At 34.1% G+C, this 13,638-nt stretch overlaps 1 protein-coding gene across 2 annotated transcripts in view; it reads right to left on the minus strand.

Annotated features, from left to right (window-relative positions):
* Positions 1-12,965, minus strand: part of LOC140672142 (uncharacterized) — a 37,986-nt gene extending 25,021 nt beyond the window's left edge. Inside the window, exon 1 of one of the 2 annotated variants that reach the window (XM_072904012.1) lies at positions 10,612-12,964. In XM_072904012.1, the coding sequence (XP_072760113.1) occupies positions 10,612-11,575 (964 nt within the window). In that variant the 5' untranslated portion in view covers positions 11,576-12,964. Of the gene's footprint in view, positions 1-10,611 lie in introns of both variants that reach the window. The other variant, XM_072904013.1, reaches the window with a different exon arrangement.
* Between the last annotated feature and the right edge of the window lie 673 nt (positions 12,966-13,638).

A 13,638-nucleotide genomic window follows, 5' to 3' on the forward strand; every position in this document is an offset into this window, starting at 1 on the left:
CTCCCGCGCGCTCGACGCATCGCACTCTAATGCGTTTTTAATTGTCACTAAGCGTGCGACGAGACGTCGTTAGTTTCGCGTGCGAAACTAACGATGGCTGACGCGATCATGAAACGAGTGAAAATGCAAATAAGGAAAGGTGGACGCCCGACGTTCGATAATTTGTGTTATTACACCCGTTAAAGAAGGCAAGCTTTCAAAAGGAACAAAAGTTTGTTTTTTGGATTATAAAAAGAAGAAATTAAAAAAAATAGTGCGTGTATCCCGATTAAAATTATTACCGCGAATAAAATACTGTCAATTCTCGTGCTAAGTTTTTCGGGTTGTTTCTTTTTTAAAAAAATTTTTCTTCTTTATTAAAAGTCAGTTCATAAATTGGAGGGAACTTTTAGTGTGATATCAGGATATTTTACTGATTGCCCGACTTTATTATTTCTCGCAGCTACTGTAATTCCAGCTACGTACTTTTTCACGAAGTAATTTCATCGCATATCTGAAATAATTAACCGTGACACTATTAATTATTCGAAATCGATCTATTTAATTCCGTTTGCCATCGGATAATTTCAAACTGGTAACTGACCGTAAATATAGTGAATCGTGAATTGTGCAAGATGAAGAGTTAATCTCATTGGAAGTTTAATTAAAAGTTAGATCAACAATTAATTCAAAGCTGAAGTAGCCTTGAACTTTGGAACTGCGATGAAATTCTTTATTTCGCGCATTCTTACAAAGATTTTACAATTATAGCAGTACATGTAAATTAATTATATGTAATTACGAGAAGACATTTATGCAAAAGTGATTAATCGTTCAATATCGTGGCACCATAAAATTTTATAGTTGCTCACATTTATTTCCATGTGCCTTCATAAAATAACCATTAAATAAGTTTCACATAATAATAATGATGAAATATATTATACATATATATGGCTTAAGTATCCTCTTTCTCTCTTTTTCTCTCTCTCTCTCTCTCTCTCTCGTCATAATATCAAGTCATAATGTCGTGTGCCTAAGAATCGAGACCCAAGTTAATAAAATATTCGACTCGCACAACAATTACGAAATGACACTTTCCGGCCGTCGAAGCGGAGCCATTTAATGATTTTAATAGCCCGCGATTGATTAGACGGCGACGCGATCCTTTGATTTCGCTACCGGTAATTTGCGAATGGAATAGAAATGACGCGAGAAAATCCCATTTCCCCCGCGACAAAAGGGTGATTGGCACGTCGCGGTCGTAAAGTCTGCCTCGATGCAAACGGCCGCGACCGGTTTTACGAGAGAGACTATTTAAAGCATAATCGAATTCGCGCTAATGGCGATTATTAGCGCCAACGCAAGCACGTATGAATTTCGCGATAAATTAATAGCAATATCTTGAAGATCGATAACATAATAAAAAAAGAAAAATCTTATGTCACATCTTTACACGAAAAGAAAAATTTTTAATTTTACTTGTGGATACATATCATAAAATATAGGGAAAAAGGTTCTTATTATTCACATTCTTTTTTTTTTTTTTATTATTATTTTCTATATTCTTTATTTAAAAGAAAACTTATTTATATAGAGGAGAGCGTTGACATAATTTATTTTCAGCAGACGCTATTTTGCGTAACAATAGGAATATTCAACGAGTATTTTATACGGTCACCTTCGATAAATATGCCCATAATGTAGCTATTACACGTTGAAAACGTAACTAACTCCAAATGTTTTGCACTTTTACGTACTTTTCGTACGCTATTTTTGCGCGTAATCGCGCAAACAAAGTGATAGTCATTCGAAAATGACATTTGCATGTCGCAACAACGGGAACAGTCCACGTCGCGCAAATATATATTCACGAAAGTTTTGCGAACTGTCATGTACTTGCATAAAATACCCTTACCGATATATCATAGACTGCGATCACGCAGATATCGATGTAAACCTGCCTTTAAACCCGCGTTGTGAAACGCGTAGGCGCTTCTATTTGAAATGTAAATGCTCATAACTTCCTGGATATCGATACAACAAGCATATATTATAATGTATCTATACAAAATACTATAATTTAAGCAATATTTTCTGTCGCGATCAAGTCGCGATTATGATTAATTGTCAATCAAATCAATTAAATTACCAGATTTTTTTCTTATGTGATATAGTGCGATCTCGCAATTATTAAAATTATTTTAATAACCTTTCAATAACATTTACCTTGAGTTTTTACAAAAGTCTTGAAAAATATAGAAACTTATCAAACTTTTAAATATAAATGAATGTACATAAACATAAATTTGTTTACTAGATTTATCGTCAAGCAATTGAAAATTGTAATTTAAATTGTAATTTAACACCGCTTTTCTATTTTTTTCCTTAAATAGAAAATAATCTAAATTAACAAACCGATATGTTTAAAAATTTCAGAAAGATATATTCCTGAATTACATAACATAGTCATATAAATCACTGATAAAATTCAAATTTTTTCAGGTATGAACATTATGAGATCCAAAAGAGTTAAAATAGCGAACGGATTAGAAAGAGAATTCCGCTTGGGCGGTTACTCAAAAACAGTCGACCCCGGATTCCGAGGGTACATGCAACAACGATAAATGCCGCTGGTAAGTGAATGATTACTATTTAATTACAGTACGTATCGAGTGTTCGCCTTGATACCGGATATCAGCGATTTCTCGCACGGCGGGCGCAAAATCACGTAAAGACGCGTGTAATCAACAACCGCAATTCACGCACCGAATCAATTGTTGACAATGGTATCGCGTTTCCGCGAAGAGAACTAACTATTAAGGCTCGTTAGCGGAAATGTTCATAAGAAATGCAGCGGGATAGGGAGAGCGCGAATCGTAGAGAATCTATATTATTATTTAACGTTCAAGCACACACTCAGATTATCTTGTCGCTTGCATTAATCCCATCTTCGTGATAACATTCAACGTTACAAAAATGAAAATGATGCATCTTAATGCGTTTCACAAACGAGTAAAAGAGTTATTCCTGTTGAGAGAGCGCTTTGAATTCTCGCTTATACTGCTGTTCTGTTCGATTTTTACAAGTAAAAATATACATGTAATATAATACATATCACACAGCTTACAAATTACTACATAAATTAAAATTATAAAATTTTTAAGTACAATATAATAGAGCAGAAATAAAAAATAAGTAATCAATACTAAAATTTATATAAGTTATAAAATTAAATAAATTTTATAACTTATCAAATTTTAGTACTAATTATTTATTTTTAAGTCCTGTATATGTCAAACTATTTATACATATTTCAGAACAGTTTCACATGTTAAGTTTGACTACGCAAAAAATTGATTTAATTATTAAAAATTTATTCGCTCGCGCTAAAAAATATAATTCAATAGTATGAGAGGTCGTAAATGCCGGTAGTCACAACGAATATGTAATCATCGTTGTATTTACTTGTGTGCACTTTCATTGAGAGATACACAATGCACAGATAGACCGATCAGCTGCGCATTCATAATCGCAGTGTCTCAAGAAAAATCGACCACGAAGTATCGACGTGCAAAATGATTACATTATGCGAAAACATTCATGTGTAAGTTTTTAAATTCGAGATATCATCGCTTAGAGTATTCTTATTCTCCTAGCGACAGATAACTATTGGACGCAAATAGTCCGTGATTGCTCGACCAAGAACTCCGATGTTCCATGAAATAATTAGATAAAAAATCACAAAAAGTCAAAGAGTTGACTGGTTTTTTCGATTGTAGACAATGGCATTCTTTGAAAGGTTATAACTTTTAGAAAGAAAATAGGAAGACGCTAGAAATTATGTCCATAAATTGCGAAAAGGAAAAAATAGCACATTGTCGTGGATTCGTTCTAGTAAAGAAATGTTATTGGACACGCTACTTAATGTCCTACTGTGCCTTGTGAACGGTATACTCGAAGCATTGTTTGTAAACGGTTGTTACGTAACATATTTGTAAAACTCATTCATTTTTCGAAATAGATAGTTTACATATTTTTGAAAACAAAAGACAATCTTAGAAATACACGAAATAATTAAATTAATCAATTTGCACATGTTTCCGAAAAGAGAACTTTTAAAATAAGTTTACTAAATCTCTATCTATTTATAATAAGAAAATATTGATTTAATATTGTCCATAAATTTAGTAGGAAATAAAAATATTCTTTAGGAATAAGATGAAACATTCACCTGAAATTTCTCGTCACATTCATTCAATTATCGTTTCTCCATGTATTAATTTGTATCCTATATCGTTTCAATTATCCGCACTTGCACGGAAACGAAATTGCACAACAAATTATCAACCGTAATGACAGGTCGAGATACGCACACGATTCCTTTCCACGAACGTTTCTTCGTTATGAGAGCAACTTTCCACTTTTCGCGCGTATTACGAGCATAACCATAAGTCGCCTCTTTCGTATCTTTCGCGAAAAAAAAAACTTAGAATACTTAATAAGTTTCGAAGATCAATCTCGGGAATAGCCTGACGCTGAGAGTAGCTTTTTTACCGCTAATACCAATTTTCCGTTATCGGTTTATAGTTTTTTAGCGGGATATCACACGCACAGATCTATATATATTCACAATATCCGCGTCTTTCCCGAGTCTGTGGATCTTCATTATAGGCAATTAGGGCCACTGCGATCGTGATGGTCACTTGTTGCCACGAAGGATAATCATTAAGATATCTAGTGAATCGAATTGTCCAAAGCGAACACGAGGGAACGCAATTTGCCATCAGTTGTATAATTAGTGTTCGTAAAAGGATGGAAATGCAATCAAAATAACGACACGCGTGAAAAAGCGAACAATTTCCTCGCAAGATGACGAGGAAGCATGCTGCCGTTATATCAACGAGGAAAAAAGTCGAACGTAAGTTTTCCATATACAAAAGAAAAATCGTTTCCTCCGACTATACGTGTATCGTCGTCATTGAGATGATAGATGAGCTCCCACCTTTGCAAAAGTTTTTATCAAGCGATATTTAGCGTGAATATTACACCAACAGATTTGCAAATCCATTGTCGATGCGTTGATAGATATAACTTTGTCTTCCCATCGATAATTAAGACCCCTCTCAAGGATGAGAGGCTATCTTTTAATCGTAAAGATCTCGAATGTAATTGCAACGATAATACATACTTGCATCAATAGCAAAATATTCTCTGCCGTATATAGCTACTGATTGAATAAAACGGAGATTTAAAGTAAACACGATTTAAGTGTGAATCATCTGAGATTATATATTTTTTAGAAAAAAATACTCATCACTCTTAGCATTTATAAAAAAATTCATTTAATTTTTTTTATAAGAAATTTCAAAACAGACCTTAAATAGAATCTTAAAATAAATGGTCTTTTTTTTACCTATCGTTGCATTTTTAAGTGTTGCAACGTGATACCTTACATCGCAAAAAATCCAATCTTGAAAAATTTAAAAACTATCTTTGAATTTTATCTTAACGATAAATCACATAAGCGGGATTCATGATTTTATTTTCATATACACAACTTTCGTATTTAATGAATTATAAAATAAAAATTATTTTGCAAGATTTCAATATATCGATATTTCGATCAGATCTAACAACCGGTGTTGTGCAGAAGCGAAACAGGTCTCAGGTAATTAACTGTTGCGGTAATGTCCGTCAACGTAGAGAGGCGATGCAGCAAGGAGGAAGTTCTCCTTGCGCCATTAAGAGTCTTTAAAGATGTTGGCAGGCAGGACTAAGGTGAAATAGGTTAGAGAAAATAATCAAAGACTTGCTTATCGAGACGGTTTCCCGATTTCGCGCGCGCAAGCGCGTACTCGCACGGGTGTTTAGACGTATACGCGTGTGCGAACGAAATAACGATGTAGGAAAGAGGGAATCTCTCGCTCTTCTCAACCGTAATTACCGATACCGACTAATTGCTAGATAAACGGCTGCCCCTTCTACGTGATTGAACTTCCACTGATCGACTACATCGCGCTCCTTTCCGGTGCTCTTGTTGCATTGAAACGCGATCGGCGCACAAAATCTCACACAATTTCCAGTATGAGAGATATTTATGGTAATATATTGCACGCATAACTTTATTGCGTTGACTGATCAATGGAATAAATAATCGTTACTAAAGAAGCCGATGTATGAAATATCTTAGAGATTACTGACCCTTGATCGCTTAACTTTTCTAAATATTTTTACTAGATACTTTTCGGAAATTTAAATAATATTATTTTAGAAAAAAAATAAAAATAGAGCGAGAATAATAATTATTATTAACAACATAAATATTTTTCAGTTTTTTCACGTTTATTGAGAGAAGATAGTATTAAAAAATATTATTTTACACATTTTCTATAAACTTGTAAGAATTAAAATATATATATAAATTATTCATGCTATTTGACGAAATTAATAAAAAATTTTATTTATAAATTAAAAAAATAGATATAACTATTATATATGTATATAATAACACACGAATAATTATTATTCTCGTTCTAATTTTATTTACCATAAATATCTCTAATACTGGAAATTGAAGTTGAAAGCAAAATTTTAAGTCGAGTGGACTCATTTTCCGGTTTAATTGTCTCTCTCTTTCTCTTTTTTCCATTTAATTGTCATGCTTGTTGTGTACTTTATGCTGTATCTTTTCTCCCCTTTCTACAGAAAATGTGTGGCGTTTTCAACTGTTATTTTGTTTTGTTTGGCTCTATTGAATATAAATTTATTTATTATTATTATAAACAAGAAAGAAAAATGTTACTTATTTTTGTCTTAGTAAATGTTGCTTATTTGTCCTGTCAATTATTGTTTATTATTTTATGCATTCGGAAACGATTATTCAATTTGGTTTGTTATTTTTTTTAATGAACAAAATAAGACAATTACGATGTTTTTAATGAATTACTGTTCTTGTATTATTAACATTATTATTACTCAAAAAAAAACTATAATAATATGCAAAATATCGAAGATTAATATAGCATCCGCTGGAGAACTTTTTTTAGAAGAAACTAGTTTCGCAACGTTTCCGTGCATATATTTCTCTACCGGGTGACACTTTTCATTCTGTATATATGTCGATATTGCAATACATTTATGATAACCTTTTTATCTATTTATCAAGAATACTCCATCTTCTTTCCAATTTGTCCGATTCCATAGACCTGAATTCTATAAGTAATTTTATACGAGAGTTATAAATAATTATTATCGGACAGCATGTAGATATTTTGCAGAAAGTTTGATTAAACAATCCATTATTGATTTGTTATATTTTGATTTGAATTCTCTACATCTATTCTTTAGAGCCATTATATCTTTACATGCGATCGTCGCATAATTGATCTCTTTCAAATTAATTTTCTGCTGTAGCTCGTACAGCATATATTTTTTATTTTCTTCAGCTGTTTTTTGTAGATTTTCTTGGTACTTTTGTTGAGATTTTTGTTTGGTACTTCTTCTTCGAGATTCTTTTAACTTTTGTTTTATTACTTTAAAAATTTATCATTAATTAAAAGTATATCGTGTATATCATGTTGTACATCTTATGCATCACAGTTTAGTTTGTGTTATTTATTAAAATTGATTGATACCCACCACACCATTAATTTTTGGACTCTCTCTCTCTCTCTCTCTCTATATATATATATATATATATATATATATATATATATATATATATATTTATAGAGAGTAATGTGTTTTAAAAAAATATATAATTTTAGCATGCTGTTTAGTTTAGCAGTTCTAAGTTTTTTAAATTAAAGTTTTTTAAATATTTTTATTTGTATTAATTTAAAATTTGTATGTAAATTATTTTGTATTAATTTTTAATTTTGTGTTTTATATTAACTTTTTTTATTAAACTTTTCAAAATAATAATAATTATGTTGTACAACTCTTTTTGGTTAAAATATTTTTATAAGTTTTCATTTTTGGTTAATGCAATTTTTTGATATTATTATTTTTGTAGTTAAAATAATACTATTTTGTGAATAAATATATAAGAAAGGTCCCCTATGCGTGGCCATAAACAATCGAACTGACCAAATCATCGGAAGAGTGAAATATAAAAAGAACTTTTGAAACTACAATTTATTTTTTAAAATCAGAGTAGTTTACTAGAATTTATCGTGAGCGGTCCAAATGAAAATAATAAAAATTCAAGCCTGATTAATGATAATTAATAAAAAGCCCGTTGGTCAACCAATTTGGGCAATGATTTTACTTTTGAGAAACTTTTAGAGGACTATAATTTGTGTAAATTTTTTGAGCATAAGCGGAAAACTTTAAAAATTTAGATGAATTACTTTATAAATAATGCCTCATACATACATACATATTTACATATATGTATATATGTAAATAAAAATTTACACAAAAATGATAAATTAGTACAAATATAATAAATAAAATTTTAATTTAAAAAACTTAGAACTGCTACCTAAACAGTATGCTAAAATTATGTATTCTTTAAAACATTTACATTTGAAGTTATATCTCATTTATTAGAAAGAAAGAGAGAGAGAGAGAGAGAGAGAGAGAGAGAGAGAGAGAGAGAGAGAGAAAGAGAAGAGAAAAAAAGGAGAGACCTTGATTACATTAATATTGATCTTTTAGAGAACCTTTAATAAAATTCAAATTAATCTCGAAGTAAAGTTTTCTTTCGTGTCATAAACATTAAATGTCTCTTCATAGTACGTCAGATTTGTTCAATAATACATATTGGACGACAGAAATCGCTATCTCGCCATAACCGATAAGCGGCATCATTCATCATAAAGTTGTGCATGTGTGTCTTAGCTTCGCGTGAACGGAAACGCGACTGAACGACGGGGAGTCGGAACGTTGCAAGGAGTTCTTTTGAGAGAGAGAGAGCAATGATATATTTCTTCTGTGTTTTCCATTAATAGTACGATAAGTGCGTAATTGGACTAAGCGATATCAACGCGAGCAAATAAATTAATTACGACACTGAGATACGAATGACACTTGTTTTGCTTGAGTTGACGTACCGCGCGCCGGAGACAACAACATTACAAAATTCTAATTACGAAATACTTGCGTAACGCGACACCGGATAGGAATAATTATTACTATCGCGAATCGGACGTGCTCTCGCGATGGATTGATTCATTCAGCCTCTACAATTGATAGCATTAACGTCATTCCGATAAAAAAAGTGTGTCGATGTCCTTTGACATATCACAGAAAATGCAAATGTTAATAATTATATTTACATTACAAAAATATCAATAAATTGACGTAAATAATAATAAAGACAATAATAATAAAGACCTATATTCTAAACATTTATTGCTAAATGTGTTTTTATAAATGTGTTTCTATACATTTGAAGGCACATTTAGCGATAAATGTGAGCTCAGGATACAGGTCAAAGTATTTGGAACAGTAGAATAAATTGATAATTTATAAGATTTATAGTTTCATATTTAAAGTGGCAAATTATTGATTTTTTTGTTTCGAACACATCGTATATTATCTTATGCAATAAAAAATCGAGAGTTTTTAATTTTTTAATTGTTTTTTAATTATTAAATATTTTTGTTATCGCAATAACTGATTATAATTATGAATCAAACTTTTTATGCGCTTTATAATTGATGTTTATCACAAAAAACAATAGTTAAATAATGTTTTACATTATCATGTATAGTGTATTGAAGTGAAATATATTCTACGACATTGTCCGAGACAAATTGCGTTTTTTTTATGTATATTGTTATATTTTCTATGCTCATATTGAAATTTGACATGGTTTGATAACGAGAATAAATGGTACAGTTTCTATACAAATGTCCAAGAGAACTTATAAAGTATTTAAAGCGTGTAAGCACAGAAGAACGTTATGCGAAGTATTTTTAAGACTTTTCCTTCTCATAAAATATCTTTTCTCCGAACATCTAGGAGATCTACATTCAGTAATAAACAAAATTAAAGCAAGGTTAAGTAAATCTCCTAAATCTCGTTTCTTTTATTTGTATCAAATTTATCGATGGTCTATTTTTCAATTTTTCGCCAATTTTCTGTGATATTATTATTAAAAAGCTGAAAGTTTACGTATCGACGCAATATAAAAATCCAGATTAAAAATTTTCTAGTTAACATTGAACCATAATTAATTTCGTAAACATTTTTTACCAAATTTAACTTTATTCGAAAATAATTTTTACTGTAAACGCTGTTTTCTCGACACATATAAAAGCCTCTATATTGAGAGTTACATATTTTGAATCAGTTTGATGTAAACTTTAATTATATATAAGAAAAATTACTATTTTTTTAACTTGACAAAATCCGGCGAAACCGCACTCTTTAATTACAAGTTAAGATATATTATTATAACAAAATTTAATTTATGCTAAAACAATCGTACATACGAGTATATATACTTGACTAAACGTAACACTTGACATAATACTTGACTAAACTCATAATAAGCTATAATCTCTTTTTTTACCTGACATATAATACTAACGTTAGTTAAGCAGTTCTGAAGAATATCCAGGATTACATGGATTGTATTCTCTTTTAAACCATCAAATAAATGTTTGAACACAAACATACCTCCAGGAAATCTGTGAGGAAAGATTCTTCCGTGCCTTGAGAGCAACCAAGGGTACAGAGGGTAGCTATCTCTCGGTGGTTGATGAGGATGAGGCGGTGGATGAGGCCCGCCGGGAGCACCACCGTGTGGATAGGGACCGTGCGGGGGTGCGTGAGGTGACGCGCCGTGATGTGCCTGGAGCGCCACCGCGAGATTCGCCGCCTGGAAGTGCTGGGCCGCAGCCAAATTTGCGGCCAGGGCCAGCTGCTGCGTGTGATATTCGTTTTGGCCGGTCTGCGGATTCGCCGGACCGTGGCCGGGTATACCGTACAAGGACTTCAGCTGCTCGGCAGCCACGGCGGCTGCAGTTGCGGCGCTGGGCGGCGGCGCGAGGTAGTTGGGGCTAGGCCTGACCACCCCGGGGGGTGGTTGAGGGTGTGCGCTGACCGGTGAGTCCCCGTGCGGTATCCTATGTGGCGGGCTGGGACTGTTGTTCGGACTGGAGGCATCGCTGTGACTGTGCACGGTCGTCCGCAGATCGCGGAAGTCCAGATGCGTCGTCGCCGATAGATTGTGATGATGATGATGCGGGTGCGGATGACCGTGATGATTGGTACCGTGATGATGGTGATGGTGGCCGCCACCGCCCCCAACCCCGCCGCCGCCGGTTGCGTGCGACGGCGTCCGTCGCGAGTTCGGATACGACTCGACGGAGGAAGGCGGACTTCTAGAGCCCTCGGAATGAACACCGGGTGATCTCGCGGCGATCCGGCGCGCCCGCGGCGACGACGAGCCCTCGACTATCTCCATCGGGCTCCCATCGTCGCGCTCAACGATTTCCAGTAGCCCTTTCCGCTCTAGTCGGTCCAGACGGTCCACTTCACGGTCACCCTGCCCGCCGCCGCCGACGATCGAGTCGATGCTGAAGCCGATCTTCGGCTTTGACGGCACTGGGACGATTGGCGTCGGCGCGAGCGGCATCATCGTACGATTATCGTACGCTTCCTCGGTGGACAACCCACTGTGACGGAACTAATGTGACGCGTGTGCGTTTGATGAATTCGTTTGAATTAGATTCGGCGCATCGCGGCTACCTCGAAATCGGCAATCTCGAATCGATCGAGATATGATTATCTTCGATGATACACTTGACTAAGTGTCTATTATTTTTGTTTTAAAGTAAATTGTCCAAGAACACCATGCTATATAATATCTATAAAAACGAAATTATAATACACATGGAATAAATACAGTGTATTTATTGAGTTGAGGTAATAATTTAATGAATGAGAAGAGATTTCCAGATGTATTTACTTTGGATAAACATCGTCAATTTATCACTGCAACACATTAATTCTTCCAAGTCATTATGGTCTACACAATTCGTTCTTGTGAGAGACATTTACTAGTTCAACAATGTCTTTTCTTATTGCATTAGTTCCGGTTTTCTAACTTCACTTAACTCCAACTTTTCAGTTAACTCTTTTATCCCTTTATATCTTCGTCTTTTTTTCTTGAACTTAACGAGCTTATTTCTTAAGAAATGAAGGGTTGTTTCTTAAAAAATGAAGGTTCTTCAATGTTGCGCTTAATCCGTGAATCATCGTCACAAAAATCCTCTAAATTGTCACTTTATATAGATAAATCTTCGTAGCATTTTCCATAAACATAGGATGATGTATTAAATGTTGCATGCAATGTTTTTTTATATTTTCAATTATCCGTCAAGTATTATAATGACAATTATAATATTAAATCCTCCTTATATCTCATATTTTATTTCTTGAAAAAAAATTATTTGTATCAATATACACTGCAACATATACACGGACACGATCAGATTATATTTGCACCTTGATATTAGAAATATAGAGTGATATAGATGTGATATATAATAGATACTGCTAAAACTTTATATTAAATTTTGTGTTTTCGTCACGGATAGATAATTGCTACGAATATATCTTGTGGCACTCTTCACTATATACATTCTTGTTTAGTTGATGTATTTATCAAGTATATTGAGCCTTTTCACCAACGTCAAATGAGAAAATTATACAACGCGTAACTTAATCAATGCGACCTCGTTGTAATCACGAACGTCGTCGCACTGACTGGAGTCTCACAACACTCACTCGTCACGTCCGACACTCTCCATCGACTTAATTGACCTCCGCAACCTCGTTGACCGCAAGAAAAAAAAACCAGACAAGGACGAGACGTCGTAAAGTCTCAAAATAGGAACACACGTCGCGCATGGATTTTGTAAAATCCAGTTCTCGAGAACGAGCACCAGCTCTGACGGATGTTTCTGGCACGAGAGTCTGCTAGTGTTTGAGCATATTACGAGTTAAGAGTATATGCTGTAGTGGGGATTCAGATCCCACCATCATCCACAATATCAACGCGTGGAGTGAGTTTTGCGCATAAGAGGGGGTAGTGCTAGAAAATCAACCATGAAGATGGGCGTTTCTCAATGTTCCTCGGTGTTGCTCGACGTGCTGGGCGATGATAGGCGTGCACCTTCAAATCTGATGTCCGATTGGTCGGTTGTACCACGGTACGGGAAACAGCAACGGGCCTCGTTTCTCGCGAGGTAGAAGCTGCAGTGGGGCGACATATTAGTTGGCGATGGGCGTTAAACTCGCGTTTTTACTGTGCGATGAAAATGAGTCGTTTAATTAATACGTCTGGCTCTCGCTCCCACTCGCGGCCCCCTCTTCTCCTGTTACCCGTACTCACCCTCTCACTCTCTCTTTCTCTTTCGCTTCCTTGTCATCTCCTTCCCGCGGGAAAAACGAAAGAGGAGCATCGTTTGTGGGTTGTATACGGATTTCGCGTATTTCTTCTCTCTTTTGTCTTCGTTAAAGAGTAATGAAATCTCTCCTTGGAGAGACAGCATATTATCAAAAAAAGATAATTATTTAGATAAGGTAATTATTTAAAAAATCTTTACAACATTACTCCGAGTAATGTGATAAACTTTATAAGATATGTGAAAAATATTGAAATTGAGAGTAGTTCCCTATATTTAAATAATTACAAAA

The sequence above is a fragment of the Anoplolepis gracilipes genome, chromosome 12 (assembly GCF_047496725.1).
Source record: "Anoplolepis gracilipes chromosome 12, ASM4749672v1, whole genome shotgun sequence".
Taxonomy (NCBI): Eukaryota; Metazoa; Arthropoda; class Insecta; order Hymenoptera; family Formicidae; genus Anoplolepis; species Anoplolepis gracilipes.